This window comes from Lissotriton helveticus, chromosome 6 (assembly GCF_964261635.1).
Source record: "Lissotriton helveticus chromosome 6, aLisHel1.1, whole genome shotgun sequence".
Classification (NCBI taxonomy): Eukaryota; Metazoa; Chordata; class Amphibia; order Caudata; family Salamandridae; genus Lissotriton; species Lissotriton helveticus.
This window is the reverse complement of record NC_136067.1, coordinates 2,050,207,282-2,050,227,313: the sequence shown is the minus strand read 5'-3', so window position 1 is coordinate 2,050,227,313 and position 20,032 is coordinate 2,050,207,282. Positions and strand designations below refer to the sequence as shown.

The window sequence follows — 20,032 nt, the reverse complement described above, 5'->3', positions numbered from 1 at the left end:
CCACACTATGAATATTATATCTCTTCTGTATAGAAAGCGGCACACAATCATATTATTCCCAAAATTGATTTAACGATCATTTGAAGCAAAAAGGCACAGCGAACCCGCCGTCACATATTACAAGATCGCACTTAATTTGAACATAATCGGGGAGCGTGTTGTCTCTTCTCACTTTGGGCTTCCACGTTGAGGCGCATTTTGTGAACTCCATTTTATTTCGGTTCCTTATGAAATAGGTCTTTCCAGGGTTCACTGTTGGGAGATCATGACATCACAGCAGTTATTTCATGCTGGTTGTCCGTTTATGGGATGGCGTTAATTTCAGTTCAAATCGTGCGAAGAAGTGTTATTTCTGGGTGAAATTTTGAAACGAAACTGAGTGAAACTGGTGTTTACGAAAGTCGCTCAAAGTGCGCGTGAGGAGCGGCGATGACTGCACTATCTATCCCCCCACAGCCCCTCCCATCCCCATTCTTTCGGTACAGCCTTTTCCTTCCATTTTTCGGGCTATTCTAAGTGCAAGGGGCATGAAACAGTCTCCGTTTGAAGTATAAGCACTTGTAACTCTTTCCTGGTGTCCACTCGCTCCCTGCAGATACCGTCCGGTAATCTTTGTGCAAAGTCTGCGCCAGCATTACTGTCTGCTGTTCTTCCGCCGTTTATCGGACAGCTCCGTACTTTCAATCAATCAATCAATCAAAGCATTTATATAGCGCACTACTCACCCGGAGGGTCTCAAGGCGCTAGGGGAGAGGGGGTCCGCTACTGCTCGAAGAGCCAGGTCTTGAGCTGCTTCCTGAAGGCAAGGTGGTCCTGGGTCAGGCGGAGGTTGGTCGGGAGGGAGTTCCAAGTCTTGGTGGCCAGGGAGGAGAAGGACCTTCCTCCTGTGGTGGCTCTTCGGATGCGGGGGACGGCGGCAAGGGCGTGGCCGGTCGATCGAAGCTGGCGTGTGGGGGCGTAGAAGTTGAGGCGGCTGTTGAGGTATCCTGGGCCTTGGTTGTGTAGGGCTTTGTGTGCGTGGGTGAGGAGACGGAAGGTGATTCTCTTGTTGACCGGGAGCCAGTGCAGATCTCTCAGGTGTCCGGAGATGTGGCTGCGACGGGGGATGTCCAGGATGAGTCGAGCTGAGACGTTCTGAATCCGCTGGAGTCTCTTCTGGAGTTTGGCGGTGGTTCCGGCGTAGAGGGAGTTGCCGTAGTCCAGACGGCTGGTGACGAGGGCCTGAGTGACCGTCTTCCTGGTCTCGGTGGGGATCCAACGGAAGATCTTACGTAGCATGCGCAGGATGTTGAAGCACGACGAGGAGACGGCGTTGACTTGTCTGGTCATGGAGAGGGATGAGTCCAGGATGAAGCCCAGGTTGCGTGCGTGGTCGTTGGTTTGGGTGCGCTGCCCAGGGCGGGGGGCCACCAGGAGTCGTCCCAGGCGGAGGGTGAAGATCCCAGGATGAGGACTTCCGTCTTGTCCGAGTTTAGTTTCAGGTGGCTGTTCGTCATCCACTTGGCTACGTCTGTCATCCCTTCGTGTAGGTTGGCTCTGGCGGTGGCGGGGTCGTTGGTGAGGGAGAGGATCAGCTGGGTGTCATCGGCGTAGGAGATGATGTTGAGGTTGTGTTGGCGTGCGATGGCTGCGAGGGGGCTCATGTAGACGTTGAAGAGGGTTGGGCTGAGCGAGGAGCCTTGAGGAACGCCGCAGATGACTTTGGTGGCTTCTGACTCGAACAGGGGGAGGCGGACTCTCTGTGTCCTTCCGGCGAGGAACGAGATGATCCATTCCAGTGCCTTCTCCTGGATTCCAACGTTGCTGAGGCGCTGCACTAGGGTACGGTGGCAGACAGTGTCGAAGGCCGTGGAGAGGTCTAGGAGGATGAGGGCTGCTGTTTCTCCGTTGTCGAGCAGGGTTCGGATGTCATCGGTGGCTGTGATCAGGGCAGTCTCGGTGCTGTGGTTGGCCCGGAAGCCAGACTGCGAGAGGTCGAGGGATCCGTTCGACTCGAGGAAGGCGGCCAGCTGCTTGTTGACGGTCTTCTCGATGACTTCTGCAGGATACGGGAGCAGCGAGATGGGGCGGTAGTTCTTGAGGTCTGTGGGGTCGGCAGATGGCTTCTTTAGTAGAGCGCTGAGTTCAGCATGTTTCCAGCTCTCCGGGAAGGTAGCGGTGTCGAAGGAGGTGTTGATGATGTCCCGCAGGTGGGGTGCGATGACAGCGTCGGCCTTGTTGAAGACGTGGTGGGGGCAGGGGTCGGTCGGAGATCCGGAGTGGATGGAGTTCATCGTGCGGACGGTGTCTTCGGTGCTGATCGGGGTCCAGGCGCGGAGGGTGGTGGTGGAGGGGGGTGGTTCAGTCGTGGCGTGCGTCGGTTGAGTGCTGAAGCTGTTGTGTATGTCCGCGATCTTGTTGTGGAAGTAGGAGGCGAGTGAGTTGCAGAGGTCTTGTGAAGGGGTGATGTCATTGTTTCCGGCGATGGGGTTGGAGAGCTCTTTGACGATGTTGAAGAGTTCCTTGCTGTTGTGGGCGTTGTTGTCCAGTCGTTCCTTGAATGCAATTTTCCTGGTGGCGTGGATCAGTTGGTGGTGTTTTCGGGTGGCGAGTTTGAGGTCAGTCATGTTGCTCGGTGTTGGGTTTCTGCGCCAGGCTTCTCGAGGGCTCGGCAGTTATTCTTGGAGCTCTTGAGTTCGTCGGTAAACCATGGGGCTTTCTTGCTGCCGGGTCTGCTAGGCGGGATCTTCAGAGGGGCGAGGTCGTCTGCGCAGTTGCTGATCCACTTCGCGAGGTTGGTGGCCGCCTGGCTTGGGTTTGTTGCGCTGGTGGGAGGGTTCATGCTCAGGGAAGTCGCGAGCTGGTTGGCTGTGATCTTGTTCCAGCTTCTGCGTGCAACCTGTTGCTGGTGGTGGTGGATCGTGGTCCTTCTGAAGCTGAAGTGGACGCAGCTGTGGTCCGTCCAGTGGAGTCCGGTGGCGTGGCTGAAGGAGATGTCCTTGCTGGAGGAGAAGACGGGGTTAAGCGTGTGGCCGGCGTAGTGGGTGGGGGTGGTCACCAGTTGCTTAAGTCCGAGGTTGGCCAGCAGGGTGGTGGTGTTGCGGTCGTTGTTCTCCAGGTGGAAGTTGAGGTCCCCGAGGAGGATGTAGTCAGCGGAGAGGAGGGCGTGCGGGCTGATGAAGTCGGCGATGTCTTCGCTGAATTGTGTGGGTGGTCCCGGGGCTCTGTAGATGAGGGTGCCTCTGAGGGTGGTCTTGGGGTTGATGTGAATCTGGAAGTGCAGGTGTTCGGCGGATGCGAGGGTGTCGTCGGTGTTGGTCGTGATGCGGATGGAGCCCCTGTGGATGATGGCGATGCCTCCTCCTGTCTGGTTGACGCGGTCCCTCCGGATGATCTTGTAGCCGTCCGGGATGGCGATGTCGGGCGCTGAGGAGGCAATCATCCAGGTTTCCGTGAGGAAGGCGACGTCTGGGGCTGTGGTGTCGAGCAGGTTCCAGAGCTCGACGGCGTGTCTGTGGATGGAGCGGGCGTTGAGCAGGATGCACTTGAGGTGGTTGCTGCTGGTGCTCGGCTTGGTCGGTGCTGGTGTAGTGCCGGTCCGGATGCAGGTGAACTTGCAGGAGTGGCAGCTGAATAATAATAATAATATCCACATTTGTAAAGCGCACAATCACCCGTTCGGGTCTCTAGGCGCTGGGGGCCGTTGGGAAGATTAAGCAAGCTATTGCCCAGAGTCACATGGTGCTGGGCTAATCTGCCGCCGGTGCCGGGGATCGAACCGTGATCCCCAGATTCCGGAGTCAGTCGCCCTTTCCGCGGCGCCACACCTCTTCCTGAAGGGTCCGTGGGTGCGTTTCGGGGTGGCTCGATAGCAGCCCGGGATTCGGCCGGCGTTGAGTGCGTAGAGTTCGGTGGCGTTGTAGGTCCGGCGGGTGGGCTGGTGTCGGCGGGAGCCAGGGGTCCGGGCGCGGTACAGGCGCGGACGGGCGCAGACGGGCTTACCTTTGGCGCGCCTTCGGCGCACAATCGGCGCGCCCGCTGCGCGTCAACGCTGCGCGTGCGCACAGTCGCCATTTATGGCGAAGTGCAGGGAGGGAGGAGCAGCTGGGAGGCGGGAGCGGGGAGGGCACCGAAGGAAAGGGGGCGTGTCCACACTCCTGGCGGCGGGGAGCGGGGCGGGCGCAGGGGAGACTGCACAGAGATACAGAGATAGGAAATAAAATCAAATACAATTACAATACAATTAACAGCAAAGTGAATGCGGGAGAATACGAGCGACGGCGGGGGGCATGGCCAGAAGCTAGGAAGGCTCAGCGAGGCTGAGAGCAGCGGCAGGCGGGGGGCACACGCGACAGCTGGTGGCCGTGCGGCGCGGGGGTGTCCTAGGAATAGGTACTTTCTGTCGCTTGGATGCTCTTTCTGTTCCGTACTTTCTGGCGCTTGGAACTCCAGGCCTGCCTTCTGCAGCACACCTTTCACCCACTCCAATACACCCCGTTTCTTTACAGCGCTTCTGAAAAAGTGAAGTCTGATTCGTATCTTACTCGAAAAGAAAGCCCCAACGCCCTCCTTCAGAGCCCGACATGTCCTAGAGGTCGGGTCCTTCACTCGGGTTGTCGCTCCAGTGACGCAGGGTGTTCTGAGGGCTGTTGTCAGTCAAGAACGGCACGGGGGGAGGGCAGGACAGCAAGCACGAACAAGGGCTGGGGGAGGGCAGGACAGCAAGCACGAACAAGGGGGGGGGGGGGGCAGGACAGCAAGCACTCACCTGAGGACGACTTCTTCCGGCGACGGTCGGGGGAAATGACAAAACAAAAGCGCCGCTAAAAAAAAAAAGTAAACTCCCACCTCCGAATGACGAACAAAAAGAGGCGGGGCTTAAAAAAAGCAAGAAACGCCCACGAATCTGCTCCAGCCCTGAGTGAGACACATCTCTTCCAATGGCTAGCCTTCATTTATGAAGCTAGCCAATGGAAGAGAGAGGCGGGTTAAAGCCCCACTGTAGAAGTCATAAGATCTTCGGCTCCGCCCACTGCTTCGCAGTGCGACGGTAGCCTCGACCTAAAAAATAACATAGACTTAATATAATTTTAGACCCCAAGAACTTCAGGATCAGGTAAGTACTTTAGGTGTTATCTTTTTTTACTGAGAAAACAGTAAAAATAGAAGAGCTGTCGGATTTGGGGCATGAGTGTCGAACGCGATGATGTTATACTATGGGAGGAAAAGACATGTACTGCAAACATATACTTACAAGTGATTGTAGAAGGTGCCCTTTAGGTCTTAAGGTGTTTTGGGGCCAAGGTCCAAAGTGCCACCAGCAACAGTTCAGGTTTACCTGCCCTGGTGTGTCACGGGGCAGAGGTGCTGGTTGCAATGGTAGCCTTGAGCGCAGTTAAAGTTTAAAGGGACCTATCAAAACAACAGTGGTTGCAAAGGGGGACTTTGGTACAAGTCCGGCGGCACCCAAAGGGGGGCTGTGCTGGCAGGGGTCCTTAAAGCAAGGGTGTACAGTTGGTTTTTGTGAACCTGGGCTGTGGGGCTTGGATGCAGAAGTGTTTGGCTGGCTGGCCACTTGCTTTGGAGTCTCTCGCAGTTCTCAGATCCATCTCAGGTGGAGCTGGAGAGAGAAAAACACAAGAAATCAGGGCCACTCTTGGTGTAGATTTGTTAGTCCTGAAGTCCCTCAACCGCAGGTCAGCATTGGCGTCTGTGGATTCTCAACAAGCCTTGGTTGCGACAAATGCTCCAATACCCAGGGTATTGGTGCAGCGAGGCTCCTGTAGGGTCTAAGAGTGATACTCCGTGGTTGGCGAAGCGTTGGACAGTCTTCCAAAGACATAGGTGGATGCACAACTTTTGAGAGAGCTGGGTCAGTGAAATTGTCGAGGTTCCAGCAGCAAGGCAGGGTTTGGCACCAGGTTAATGTTAAATCCTCAGTTTCTGGCTTCTGAGCATGCGTGCTCTCACCTACCGGCCTGTTAAACAGGAACCCAGTGCATATCCAGTCAAGAACATCAGTACCAGTTGTCAAAAAAATGGGGCTGACCAGGTCGAAAAGAGGGACTTTACTTCAGTACACCACTCCCAAAAAGGAATGGGTTTCAACTCCAGTTTGTTCATAATAAAAATCGAATGGGGAGAGGAATGTCGACACACTTTGGATCTCTGCAAATTAAACAAATATGTGAGGAAAAAATCCTTTTGCATGATAACACTTCAAGACATCCTTCATTTTTTCAACCACAAAGATTACGTGACAGTCTTAGATCTACTTTGGAAAAGGGGGTGGTGATGGACAGAGTTTCTGAATGATGCAGAATACTCTTACCAAGTCAAGAGATCATGGTTTTAATCCATCACCTGTTTTTTAGCTCATTGCACCATCCCAGCTCAAAACCTGGCTATATGCAAATTAGTCTGTTCCTGTCCCAGTGCATGATGGGAACAGGGCAAACCAAACTACCAAGCCAATTCTTATACTGGGAAGGAGACAAGCTTCCGGGGACCGGTTTCTGGCATCACAGCCTTCGTCGGCCCGGCTTGCTTGAATCCTGATGGTGCAATGAGCAAGGGACTCACGTCTGAGTATACCCTCCCACACATAGTGTGGATAAAATCGATTTTGGAAAAGGGGGTGGTGATGGACAGAGTTTCTGAATGATGCAGAATACTCTTACCAAGTCAAGAGATCATGGTTTTAATCCATCACCTGTTTTTTAGCTCATTGCACCATCCCAGCTCAGAACCTGGCTATATGCAAATTAGTCTGTTCCTGTCCCAGTGCATGATGGGAACAGGGCAAACCAAACTACCAAGCCAATTCTTATACTGGGAAGGAGACAAGCTTCCGGGGACCGGTTTCTGGCATCAGAGCCTTCGTCGGCCCGGCTTGCTTGAATCCTGATGGTGCAATGAGCAAGGGACTCACGTCTGAGTATACCCTCCCACACATAGTGTGGATAAAATCGATTTTGGAAAAGGGGGTGGTGATGGACAGAGTTTCTGAATGATGCAGAATACTCTTACCAAGTCAAGAGATCATGGTTTTAATCCATCACCTGTTTTTTAGCTCATTGCACCATCCCAGCTCAGAACCTGGCTATATGCAAATTAGTCTGTTCCTGTCCCAGTGCATGATGGGAACAGGGCAAACCAAACTACCAAGCCAATTCTTATACTGGGAAGGAGACAAGCTTCCGGGGACCGGTTTCTGGCATCACAGCCTTCGTCGGCCCGGCTTGCTTGAATCCTGATGGTGCAATGAGCAAGGGACTCACGTCTGAGTATACCCTCCCACACATAGTGTGGATAAAATCGATTGTGGAAAAGGGGGTGGTGATGGACGAAGTTTCTGAATGATGCAGAATACTCTTACCAAGTCAAGAGATCATGGTTTTAATCCATCACCTGTTTTTTAGCTCATTGCACCATCCCAGCTCAGAACCTGGCTATATGCAAATTAGTCTGTTCCTGTCCCAGTGCATGATGGGAACAGGGCAAACCAAACTACCAAGCCAATTCTTATACTGGGAAGGAGACAAGCTTCCGGGGACCGGTTTCTGGCATCACAGCCTTCGTCGGCCAGGCTTGCTTGAATCCTGATGGTGCAAGGAGCAAGGGACTCACGTCTGAGTATACCCTCCCACACATAGTGTGGATAAAATCGATTTTGGAAAAGGGGGTGGTGATGGACAGAGTTTCTGAATGATGCAGAATATTCTTACCAAGTCAAGAGATCATGGTTTTAATCCATCACCTGTTTTTTAGCTCATTGCACCATCCCAGCTCAGAACCTGGCTATATGCAAATTAGTCTGTTCCTGTCCCAGTGCATGATGGGAACAGGGCAAACCAAACTACCAAGCCAATTCTTATACTGGGAAGGAGACAAGCTTCCGGGGATCGGTTTCTGGCATCACAGCCTTCGTCGGCCCGGCTTGCTTGAATCCTTATAGTGCAATGAGCAAGGGACTCGCGTCTGAGTATACCCTCCCACACATAGTGTGGATAAAATCGATTTTGGAAAAACGATGGATTTAGGCCCAGATCTTTGTACTGGGGTGAATGTATGACATTGTTCTACATTCTGTCCATCAACTGTGTTTTTTTGCAATTTTCACCCCGAGTGGGCTTGGTATGCTCAGACGTGAGTCCCAGGCTCTCCACACCACTGGAGTCAAGCTATCCAGGCTGAATGAAGGCTGATAGCCAGAAACTGGTCCTTGGATGCTTGATTCCGGTCTGGGAAAGACATGGCTTGGTAGTTCGGACTGGACTGTTCCCATGAGGCACAGGGTCAGAGCTGATTTGCATATAGCCAGTGTCTAACCCAGGGTGGTGTGGAGTGCAAAAAAACGATGGATTTAGGCCCAGATCTTTGTACTGGGGTGAATGTATGACATTGTTCTACATTCTGTCCATCAACTGTGTTTTTTTGCAATTTTCACCCCGAGTGGGCTGGGTATGCTCAGACGTGAGTCCCAGGCTCTCCACACCACTGGAGTCAAGCTATCCAGGCTGAATGAAGGCTGATAGCCAGAAACTGGTCCTTGGATGCTTGATTCCGGTCTGGGAAAGACATGGCTTGGTAGTTCGGACTGGACTGTTCCCATGAGGCACAGGGTCAGAGCTGATTTGCATATAGCCAGTGTCTAACCCAGGGTGGTGTGGAGTGCAAAAAAACGATGGATTTAGGCCCAGATCTTTGTACTGGGGTGAATGTATGACATTGTTCTACATTCTGTCCATCAACTGTGTTTTTTAGCAATTTTCACCCCGAGTGGGCTGGGTATGCTCAGACGTGAGTCCCAGGCTCTCCACACCACTGGAGTCAAGCTATCCAGGCTGAATGAAGGCTGATAGCCAGAAACTGGTCCTTGGATGCTTGATTCCGGTCTGGGAAAGACATGGCTTGGTAGTTCGGACTGGACTGTTCCCATGAGGCACAGGGTCAGAGCTGATTTGCATATAGCCAGTGTCTAACCCAGGGTGGTGTGGAGTGCAAAAAAACGATGGATTTAGGCCCAGATCTTTGTACTGGGGTGAATGTATGACATTGTTCTACATTCTGTCCATCAACTGTGTTTTTTAGCAATTTTCACCCCGAGTGGGCTGGGTATGCTCAGACGTGAGTCCCAGGCTCTCCACACCACTGGAGTCAAGCTATCCAGGCTGAATGAAGGCTGATAGCCAGAAACTGGTCCTTGGATGCTTGATTCCGGTCTGGGAAAGACATGGCTTGGTAGTTCGGACTGGACTGTTCCCATGAGGCACAGGGTCAGAGCTGATTTGCATATAGCCAGTGTCTAACCCAGGGTGGTGTGGAGTGCAAAAAAACGATGGATTTAGGCCCAGATCTTTGTACTGGGGTGAATGTATGACATTGTTCTACATTCTGTCCATCAACTGTGTTTTTTTGCAATTTTCACCCCGAGTGGGCTGGGTATGCTCAGACGTGAGTCCCAGGCTCTCCACACCACTGGAGTCAAGCTATCCAGGCTGAATGAAGGCTGATAGCCAGAAACTGGTCCTTGGATGCTTGATTCCGGTCTGGGAAAGACATGGCTTGGTAGTTCGGACTGGACTGTTCCCATGAGGCACAGGGTCAGAGCTGATTTGCATATAGCCAGTGTCTAACCCAGGGTGGTGTGGAGTGCAAAAAAACGATGGATTTAGGCCCAGATCTTTGTACTGGGGTGAATGTATGACATTGTTCTACATTCTGTCCATCATCTGTGTTTTTTTGCAAGTCTTAGATCTACAGCATGCCTATTTTCATATGCCCATTAATTCGATACAGTGCATCTTTCTGATATACAGGGTAGCGGGTACTCACTATCAATTCAAAGTCCTCCCTTTTGGGCTCAAATCACCCCTTGCATCTTTACAAAATGTCTAGCTCCAGTGACAGCCTCCCTAATGCAGAAAGATGTCCAGGTATTCCCATACCTCAACGATTGGCTGATAAAAGCACCAATGGCCTGTCAAGTGTTGAGTTCCACAACAGCTTGTCTGGCATTATTAAAGATTTTTGGTCTGACAGTCATTCACCAGAAATCGATTTTTCCATCAAAGAAGATAATTCTCCTGGAAGCAGTTATGAATGTAACCCAAGACAAAACATTCTTATCACAGGAAGGTTAAAAAGGCTGATACACAATACGTGATTACCACTGATGCTTCCTCAGAAGTTTGGGGTGCGCATTCGCGAGACCTGCAAATAAGTGGAAGAAGGTCCCCAGGTCATAAGAGCATGCATATAAATTGGTTAAAACTCAAAGCAATTTCATTAAGTCTCCAGTCATTCCTGCCAAGGATAACCATCTCGTCGGTGTTCATTTGCACAAATAATACCACCAGGATGCACTATGTGGAAAAACAAGGGGGCACAAGATCGCCTGCCTCATCCAAGGAAGCACAAGGAATGTGGAACTGGGTTATGACACACAGAATAACACTGCCTGGAGAATGTGTTCCTGGTGCAGACAACATCTTGGTGGACACGTTGAGCTGAAACAAGAATAACTGTCACAAATGGAAGATGGATTAGTAAATTCTGAACAAGATCTTCCACCTATGGGGCAAACAGACACTGGATACCTGTGCAACGCAAGAGAACCGGAAATGCCAATTTTATGCAAGTGGGCTTCCACAATAAGGGTGGTGGGGGATTGGGTTTTTGATCAGATGGTCAGGGATCTTTGCATACCCCCTCACCCACACACACTGATACTTGTAATACCCAGGTTTATCAGCAAAATGCTGAGAGAACCGTGTGAATAATTTTGATGGCCCCAAGTTGCTTCAGACAGCACTGGTTCACTGAGCTGTTACTACTATCGGAGACAAATCACATTCAGCTGAAACTTCTCGGGATTCTTTTGATGATGAACCACAACCAGGTACCTTATCCAAACCCGACTTCTCTGCACGACTCCTGAATACTTTGAGTTTGCAGGTGTAAACATCTCTCAAAACGGCACCAACATTATTGCAAAAATCAAAAGCTGACATCACTATTAAAACATATAAATTAAAGTGGAAGCGTTTCTGTTTATGGTGCCAGAAATCGAATATTTAGCAACACCAGAACAACTGTTTTCTTATCTTTTGTCTTTGGTAAATTTGGGCTTAGTTCATGCTTCGATTAAAGTACAACTAGCAGCAATCTCAGGGCATAGACGTTCATCTGGGCCACCATCTTTATTGTCTAACAGAATCATTAAGCCGTTCCTTTATTATCTTTTTAGAGTCTTCCCTTCAATAAAGACTCCTCCTCCTACCTAGCAGCTTGATACAGTTTTTGCACGGCTAATGAAAAATCCATTTTAACCTATACATAAGGCAGAGCTCAAATTTCTCACGTGGAAAGTGTCATTACTATTGGCTATTACATCAGGCACGAGGGTTAGTGAAATACAAGCCTTCATGTGTAATGAACCTTTCATGCAGTTTAAATTTGAGGCTGTGATACTCCGAACCAATCTTAGATTCATTCCCGAAGTCCCTTCTGCTTTCTATCTTAATGAACCTATTGTATTAAAGACCTTTTCCCAAATCAACAGCTAGCAGCAGGTAAATCAGTGCAAACACTGGGTGTTAAATGACGGCGGACATTTTATTTACATTGCACCAAACAGTTCAGAAACACAGACCAACTGTTAATAGCATATTGGAATCAGCAGAGGTTCCCCAGTTTCATAGGCAAGCATTACTGATTGGGTTTCAGCTGCTAGTCAATTCTGCCATTGCAAGACTGGGAGACCCAGGGCACCCTTTGGTCTCTTCCTCGTCGGCTTTGTTCGCTGGGGTGCCAATTGAGAGTATATGCAGATTGGCGACTTGGAAGAGCAGACGTCAGTTCATGCAGTATTATTGCTTGGAATATGCTTAACGCTGTGATGCACCTGTGGGTCAAGCAGTGTTACATCATTTATTTCAATATGGTGAGCCTTTTTGAGTACATATTTGTCCGCTCTTGTGATATTATAATGTTTGAACAACCCCCTAGCTATTCTAATTCAAGCACGTGAATCTATGAAAGATCCAAAACTGGAGAAGATAATAAGTTACTTACCTGTAACTGTAGATCTCCAGCAATGGTATCTTCTATAGATTCAAATGCGACCCTCCATCCTCCCCGTAGAGCACAGATTTCCAAACTATTTATGTTGGGGACACACTTTTTGGAGACGCATCATTTTGGGACACAGTAAGGCAGTGTAGCGAGCGAACGTAGCGTAGCGAGCCCAAACTACCCAAGGGTGGTTCAGGGGGGTTCTCACTCACTCTGTCTGTCTCCCTCTCTCTCTCTGTAACTGTCTCCCTCCCTCTGTCTCCCTTCCTCTCTCTCCCTCTGTCGCTCTCCCTATGTCCCCCTCCCTCACTCTCTCTCCGTCTGTCTGTCGGTCTCCCTCTGTCTCCCTCCCTCTGTCTCCCTCCCTCTGTCTCCCTCCCTCTGTCTCCCTCCCTCTGTCTCCCTCCCTCACTCTCTCTCCGTCTGTCTGTCTGTCTGTCGGTCTCCCTCTGTCTCCCTCCCTCTGTCTCCCTCCCTCTGTCTCCCTCCCTCTGTCTCCCTCCCTCTGTCTCCCTCCCTCTGTCTCCCTCCCTCTGTCTCCCTCCCTCACTCTCTCTCCGTCTGTCTGTCTGTCTCCCTCCCTCTGTCTCCCTCCCTCTGTCTCCCTCCCTCTGTCTCCCTCCCTCTGTCTCCCTCCCTCTGTCTCCCTCCCTCTGTCTCCCACCCTCTGTCTCCCACCCTCTGTCTCCCACCCTCTGTCTCCCACCCTCTGTCTCCCACCCTCTGTCTCCCTCCCTCTGTCTCCCTCCCTCTGTCTCCCTCCCTCTGTCTCCCTCCCTCTGTCTCCCACCCCTCTGTCTCCCTCCCTCTGTCTCCCTCCCTCACTCTCTCTCCGTCTGTCTGTCTGTCTGTCGGTCTCCCTCTGTCTCCCTCCCTCTGTCTCCCTCCCTCTGTCTCCCTCCCTCTGTCTCCCTCCCTCTGTCTCCCTCCCTCTGTCTCCCTCCCTCACTCTCTCTCCGTCTGTCTGTCGGTCTCCCTCTGTCTCCCTCCCTCTGTCTCCCTCCCTCTGTCTCCCTCCCTCTGTCTCCCTCCCTCTGTCTCCCTCCCTCTGTCTCCCTCCCTCTGTCTCCCTCCCTCTGTCTCCCTCCCTCTGTCTCCCACCCTCTGTCTCCCACCCTCTGTCTCCCACCCTCTGTCTCCCACCCTCTGTCTCCCACCCTCTGTCTCCCACCCTCTGTCTCCCACCCTCTGTCTCCCACCCTCTGTCTCCCACCCTCTGTCTCCCACCCTCTGTCTCCCACCCTCTGTCTCCCACCCTCTGTCTCCCACCCTCTGTCTCCCACCCTCTGTCTCCCACCCTCTGTCTCCCACCCTCTGTCTCCCACCCTCTGTCTCCCACCCTCTGTCTCCCACCCTCTGTCTCCCACCCTCTGTCTCCCACCCTCTGTCTCCCTCCCTCTGTCTCCCTCCCTCTGTCTCCCTCCCTCACTCTCTCTCCGTCTGTCTGTCGGTCTCCCTCTGTCTCCCTCCCTCTGTCTCCCTCCCTCTGTCTCCCTCCCTCTGTCTCCCTCCCTCTGTCTCCCTCCCTCTGTCTCCCTCCCTCTGTCTCCCTCCCTCTGTCTCCCACCCTCCATCCTCCCCGTAGAGCACAGATTTCCAAACTTTTTATGTTGGGGACACACTTTTTGGAGACGCATCATTTTGGGACACAGTAAGGCAGTGTAGCGAGCGAACGTAGCGTAGCGAGCCCAAACTACCCAAGGGTGGTTCAGGGGGGGTTCTCACTCACTCTGTCTGTCTCCCTCTCTCTCTCTGTAACTGTCTCCCTCCCTCTGTCTCCCTTCCTCTCTCTCCCTCTGTCGCTCTCCCTATGTCCCCCTCCCTCACTCTCTTTCCGTCTGTCTGTCTGTCTGTCGGTCTCCCTCTGTCTCCCTCCCTCTGTCTCCCTCCCTCTGTCTCCCTCCCTCTGTCTCCCTCCCTCTGTCTCCCTCCCTCTGTCTCCCTCCCTCACTCTCTCTCCGTCTGTCTGTCTGTCTGTCGGTCTCCCTCTGTCTCCCTCCCTCTTCTCCCTCCCTCTGTCTCCCTCCCTCTGTCTCCCTCCCTCTGTCTCCCTCCCTCTGTCTCCCTCCCTCTGTCTCCCTCCCTCTCCCTCCCTCTGTCTCCCTCCCTCCCTCTCCCTCCCTCTGTCTCCCACCCTCTGTCTCCCACCCTCTGTCTCCCTCCCTCTGTCTCCCTCCCTCTGTCTCCCTCCCTCTGTCTCCCTCCCTCTGTCTCCCTCCCTCTGTCTCCCTCCCTCTGTCTCCCTCCCTCTTCTCCCTCCCTCTGTCTCCCTCCCTCTGTCTCCCTCCCTCTGTCTCCCTCCCTCTGTCTCCCTCCCTCTGTCTCCCTCCCTCTGTCTCCCTCCCTCTGTCTCCCTCCCTCTGTCTCCCTCCCTCTGTCTCCCTCCCTCTGTCTCCCTCCCTCTGTCTCCCTCCCTCTGTCTCCCACCCTCTGTCTCCCACCCTCTGTCTCCCACCCTCTGTCTCCCACCTCTGTCTCCCCTCTGTCTCCCACCCTCTGTCTCCCACCCTCTGTCTCCCACCCTCTGTCTCCCACCCTCTGTCTCCCACCCTCTGTCTCCCACCCTCTGTCTCCCTCCCTCTGTCTCCCTCCCTCTGTCTCCCTCCCTCTGTCTCCCTCCCTCTGTCTCCCTCCCTCTGTCTCCCTCCCTCTGTCTGCCTCCCTCCCTCTGTCTCCCTCCCTCTGTCTCCCTCCCTCTGTCTCCCTCCCTCTGTCTCCCTCCCTCTGTCTCCCTCCCTCTGTCTCCCTCCCTCTGTCTCCCTCCCTCTGTCTCCCTCCCTCTGTCTCCCTCCCTCTGTCTCCCTCCCTCTGTCTCCCTCCCTCTGTCTCCCTCCCTCTGTCTCCCTCCCTCTGTCTCCCTCCCTCCGTCTCCCTCCCTCTGTCTCCCACCCTCTGTCTCCCACCCTCTGTCTCCCTCTCCTTCCCTCTGCCCCCCGACTGTCTCCCTCTCCTTCCCTCTGCCCCCCGACGGTCTCCCTCTCCTTCCCTCTGCCCCCGACTGTCTCCCTCTCCTTCCCTCTGCCCCCGACTGTCTCCCTCTCCTTCCCTCTGCCCCCCGACTGTCTCCCTCTCCTTCCCTCTGCCCCCCGACTGTCTCCCTCTCCTTCCCTCTGCCCCCCGACGGTCTCCCTCTCCTTCCCTCTGCCTCCCCTGACTGTTTCCCTCTCCTTCCCTCTGCCTCCCCTGTTTCCCTCTCCTTCCCTCTGCCTCCTCTGACTGTCTCCCTCTGCCTCCCCCTGACTGTCTCCCTCTGCCTCCCCCTGACTGTCTCCCTCTGCCTCCCCCTGACTGTCTCCCTCTGCCTCCCCCTGACTGTCTCCCTCTGCCTCCCCCTGACTGTCTCCCTCTGCCTCCCCCTGACTGTCTCCCTCTGCCTCCCCCTGTCTCCCTCTACCTCCCCCTGACTGTCTCCCTCTGCCTCCCCCTGACTGTCTCCCTCTACCTCCCCCTGACTGTCTCCCTCTACCTCCCCCTGACTGTCTCCCTCTACCTCCCCCTGACTGTCTCCCTCTACCTCCCCCTGACTGTCTCCCTCTCTGCCTCCCTGTCTGTCTCTGCCTCTGTCTGTCCCTGTCTCTGCCTCTATCTGTCTGTCTGTCCCTGTCTCTGCCTCTATCTGTTTGTCTGTCCCTGTCTTCCTCCCTCTGTCTCCCTCTCCATCTCTGTCTGTCTCTGCCTCTGTCTGACTGCCCCTGTCTCTGCCTCTATTTGTCCCTGTCTGTATCTGTCTGTCTGTGTCTCCCTCTCTTTGACTCCCTCCCTTTCTCTACCTCTCTGTCCCTCTGTCTCTCTCCCTCTGTCTCCCTCCCTCTCTCCCTCTGTCTCCCTCCCTCTGTCTGTCTCTTGTCTGTCTCCCTCTCTCTATCTCCCTCCCTCTGTCTGTCTACCTCTCTGTATCCTTCCCTCTGTCTCAATCCCTCTGTATCCGTCCCTCTGTCTCCCTCCCTCTGTTTCCTGTCTTCCTCCCTCTATCTCACTGTCTCCCTCCCTCTCCCTGTCACCCTCTGGCACCTCACCCCAGCTTCTAGGGCACACACAGCTGCACCACGAGTACTAGGCAGGTCTTTTAAGGACCATTTACTTGTTAATGGGGCTTTGTTGTTGCACGATTACGATTCCCACTAGTGCTTGAAAATATGAGGGAATCAGCCTCTGTGAGGAGTATTCTAGAGGGTGCTGTTGTCTGGTTGGGTGATGTTTGGTTCCTTTGAAATTATGTGTGTAAGTTATTAAAGTGTAAGTTTCATTGCCATTACATGCAATGGTAATATTCTATACGGCTTTACTATAGTACTGTGGGACTCCTACTTCGACCACAGGGAATGATTCAAGCATGAGAATCTATGAAAGATGCCAATACTGGAGAACTGCAGTTACAGGTAAGTAACTGTCTTGTGCAACAATAGTGACGGATCACCTAAGAGCTCAATAAATGCAACCAATAGCAACCCAGACACATTCCCTTCTTTCCACAAAAGAAATCTACTCCATCTAAACTGTTTACTCATGAACTCCTATTCTGTTGGATACTTCTAACTGCAGATTCTATACCTTTGGAATATTTCTCAGGCCCCAGATTGGATCGGAAATCTATCATAACAGTGCTCCTTCCTATGCACTACTAAGTAGGGCTGTGCAGCTCCGCAGTGGCCTTTTTCCACCAAGAGGCACACATATAAGTGCGACCCCTGTGCCCCAACCTGAGTTCCTTTCTCTCGTTGTCTTTGTATGCGAATCTGGAGCTTCACTCCCTTTCATAGGTGGACACATTTTTTTCAAAATTCAGTGTGCAAGGAAATGACGTTCCCACCGAAGGGTACTGAGTTCAGATCATGGCATGACTGTTGGGACTTGCGGTTGATGATGTACCCACACGATTCATGCCTCTGCTTTTTAGGCTCAGTGCACTACTCCAAGTCTTGTAAAGAAAGTTCCCTCATGCACCCTAGGGCGATCTCGGACAGTGACGCGAAGCTGTATATTGCCAAACACAGAAAAGTCATAGATCTCGCAAACGTCCTACTTTGAGTCGAGGATGCAAACTCATTCCCGCTGTGATGGTCTGGTTCTGCACCGACTCCAGTACAGACTTCCATTCCGGCTTCAAATTCTGTCCCGGTCCTGTTCCTGATGTTGCTGGCACCAGAAATCAAGCACCTGCAGATTCAGATCTTTGACCTCAAGCAATCTGCTTCGACTCCAAATGAGGTCTCCCCTTGATTCCACACCAGCTCACCCTGTGTGTGGGTGTGAGGTGGCAGTTAAGGGCATTTAATCTGCCACCTGAAATTGTGGATAAAATCCTTGTGTCCGGTATTCTTTCTACAAAGTCCATCCACGCAGGGCACTCAGACAAATTTGTGGCTTGGTGTGGAGTTTTTAACACAGACTCCTTACAAGCCACGCCGTTGGTTGTATTACTGTTTGTTTTGTCCTTAGCCCAGCAAAGTCTTGCTGTGGGCACTATTGAAAGGTTATGTTCAATGGCATGTGTGGCTGTAGATACATATGCTCTGCAAACTTACACCATCTAGTGTTGGGTCCAGATATGTGCACGTTGTTTTTCTAAGAAGTTTTTCGAGTCCAGAGAAAAAAGTGATTCTTCCTCCTGGTGATAGTGCGCATGGGCATCGAATCCATTGTTAGATTGTTTTCTTTTCACACTGTCGGGTTCAGACGTGTTTTGTGGCGCCCCAGTTCAAGACTGTCTCCGGTTCCTTTTGGTGTCCTTTTCATTTCTACCCTTGACGGTATTGTTTCGGTCGCGTTTCCATCCTTACATCCAGAAAAACAAACAACTTGTGCCCGTCCATTCGGAGTGCTTCTGTAGCGGCCCTTGGGGCTACTCTGTTTCAGGCAGTTTTGACCGAGAATGAGGTGCTAATGGAACAAACTCCATTCGGATTCTGCCCCAGCAGCCACTGGAAGTACCCGAGAACTGATCTCCATCAGGTTTTCAACCAAGGTCTGTCTCCAGACCATGGTGAGGCGGATTGTGAAGCGTGTCGATCTTTTCGATCGAAAAAGATATTGTAGGACCGTTTGACACGTCTCAGAAAAATGCAGCACAAAGAGATCGAAGCGGAGGAGGACCATCCATGACTCGGAGACCGGTTCTGCTTCCGATTCTGACCTTGACTTTGGATGCCAAATACAGGATTCCTCTTTGAGAGAACAAATAGTGAGTACACCTGCCCATGTTCCACCCACCTCCCAAAAAACAATTGGTTTTGACAGATTCTTCGGCAACCGGGCCACCACTGCCACCAGGCGATGGTAGACACAGTTCATCTGCTTAGGACTCCCCACCCTCGGGCTTGGCTCCAAAATCCAATTCAAAATAGAAGGTGCTCGTACCTGGCCAATTGGGCTCGCTACCGAGTCGACTAGCAAGCAGCTACCACTGACGTCGGCTCCAAGCTCTTTGGATCCGAAAAAAAGGAGCCTGTTGTCTAGCTTGATTCCTTCATGCATTTTTCACCTCCTGTCTGATGATGGCATGGCTGCAGGTGTGTTATAAGCCATTGGAGGTGGTGTGGTTGTCAGCCAGCAATTGTGCTCTTCATCACAGCAGTGGAGATGGATAAACTGGCTTTGAAGGTGCTCTGTGACAGAAAGGGAAGACACAGGATCTCTACTGGTGTGGTGGGGACGTATTCACATTAATTTTAACCCTTGATAAACATGCTGTGGCATGATGGTTGCCCTTAAAGCAACGGTGGGGGGGTCAATGTGGAGTCTGGCTTCTCCATCTACCCACACAGGATCTGAAATAATATACATGTATCCACCCTTACAGTACAATTTAGGAAAGATCTGAAATGACACAGCTTCAAAATTCACTACATTGTGACACAGTAAATTGACCAACATTTCCTCTATCTGTACCCTGAAACCCATTTACTTTCAAACTCTGATTGAATTTTGCCTTCAACTCCAATCAGCACTCCCCTACCTTTTGGCTATGTTTGAGCTATGCAGATAACACCTACTACCATATAAACTATTTCCAATTTGACCAAAAAGTGGCAAAGCTCCCTCAAGGTTGATAAAAGGAAAAGGTCTACTAACAGTCACCACAAAGTTGACTTCATTCATCTTGTATATTATTTCTATTATTTGATTGAATTCCATGGCAGCTCAATTAATTTTCTTGTATCTTACTTTGTCTTACTGTAGATATTAGTTTGTGCCAAAAATAGCAACCTCTCTCATCCATATGTCTCTATGAAGACATTAAAAAATGTATCGAAGTAACATTCTCTTCTCTCTCTGAATCTTAAGGCACTGTTGCCATGTGGGACCTGTCTACAAAGTCCTTGCTGCAGCGGGTGCGATATGCCGATGGCCTTATCAAGCTCTATCCTTACAATTGCTTCAGCGCACATGACCATGCTGTGAAGAGCATTGAGTGGTGCAAAGTTAACCGGTAAGCTGAGTTTGCGTGATACTGAAATAATAAGATAATGTAATTGGGACACATGAGCTTGTCAATAGGAAAGGTGATATGCTGGACAAGTGATGGCCATTCTTGTGGACAACATGTTCATTTTGTTTTTGTTGGCGAAAGTGGGCTGTGGATCATTTTAAACCTTAAAGAGTTTAAGCCATGGGTCTTCTCTTTCTTGAGCAAGTTTCTTTAGAGTTCATCGTTTTTTTCAGTAGAGGAATCGTTGGATTATGATAGATGTGTGAAGCTATTCTGTGGTTGTTTTGTTCTCGTCTGGTGTGTGGAGAACTATTTTTACAGCATCATGAAACTGCTGACATTTTCCCTGCTGGCTCATAGTCCACTTTGGCACCATCTTTTAAGAAAAAATCTGGATTGGCTGATTAAGAATTACTCTGCCTCACAAATTGGCGTTTTACTGTCTGCACTTCACAACCCTACCTCCTTTGTGTTACCTCCCTGCTTGTCCATGTTGCCTAGCACCTTCCTTCAAAGCATTGTTTCTTTTCTTCTTTTTTTAATCTG

The 20,032-nt window shown here is 51.6% G+C and overlaps 1 protein-coding gene across 2 annotated transcripts in view; it reads left to right on the top strand.

Moving 5' to 3' along the window:
• GTF3C2 (general transcription factor IIIC subunit 2) overlaps window positions 1-20,032 on the top strand; it is a 718,613-nt gene that overhangs the window by 461,368 nt on the left and 237,213 nt on the right. For both annotated transcript variants that reach the window (XM_078650100.1, XM_078650097.1), the window contains exon 12: window positions 19,342-19,486. In XM_078650100.1, the coding sequence (XP_078506226.1) occupies window positions 19,342-19,486 (145 nt within the window). The remainder of the gene's footprint in view (window positions 1-19,341; window positions 19,487-20,032) is intronic.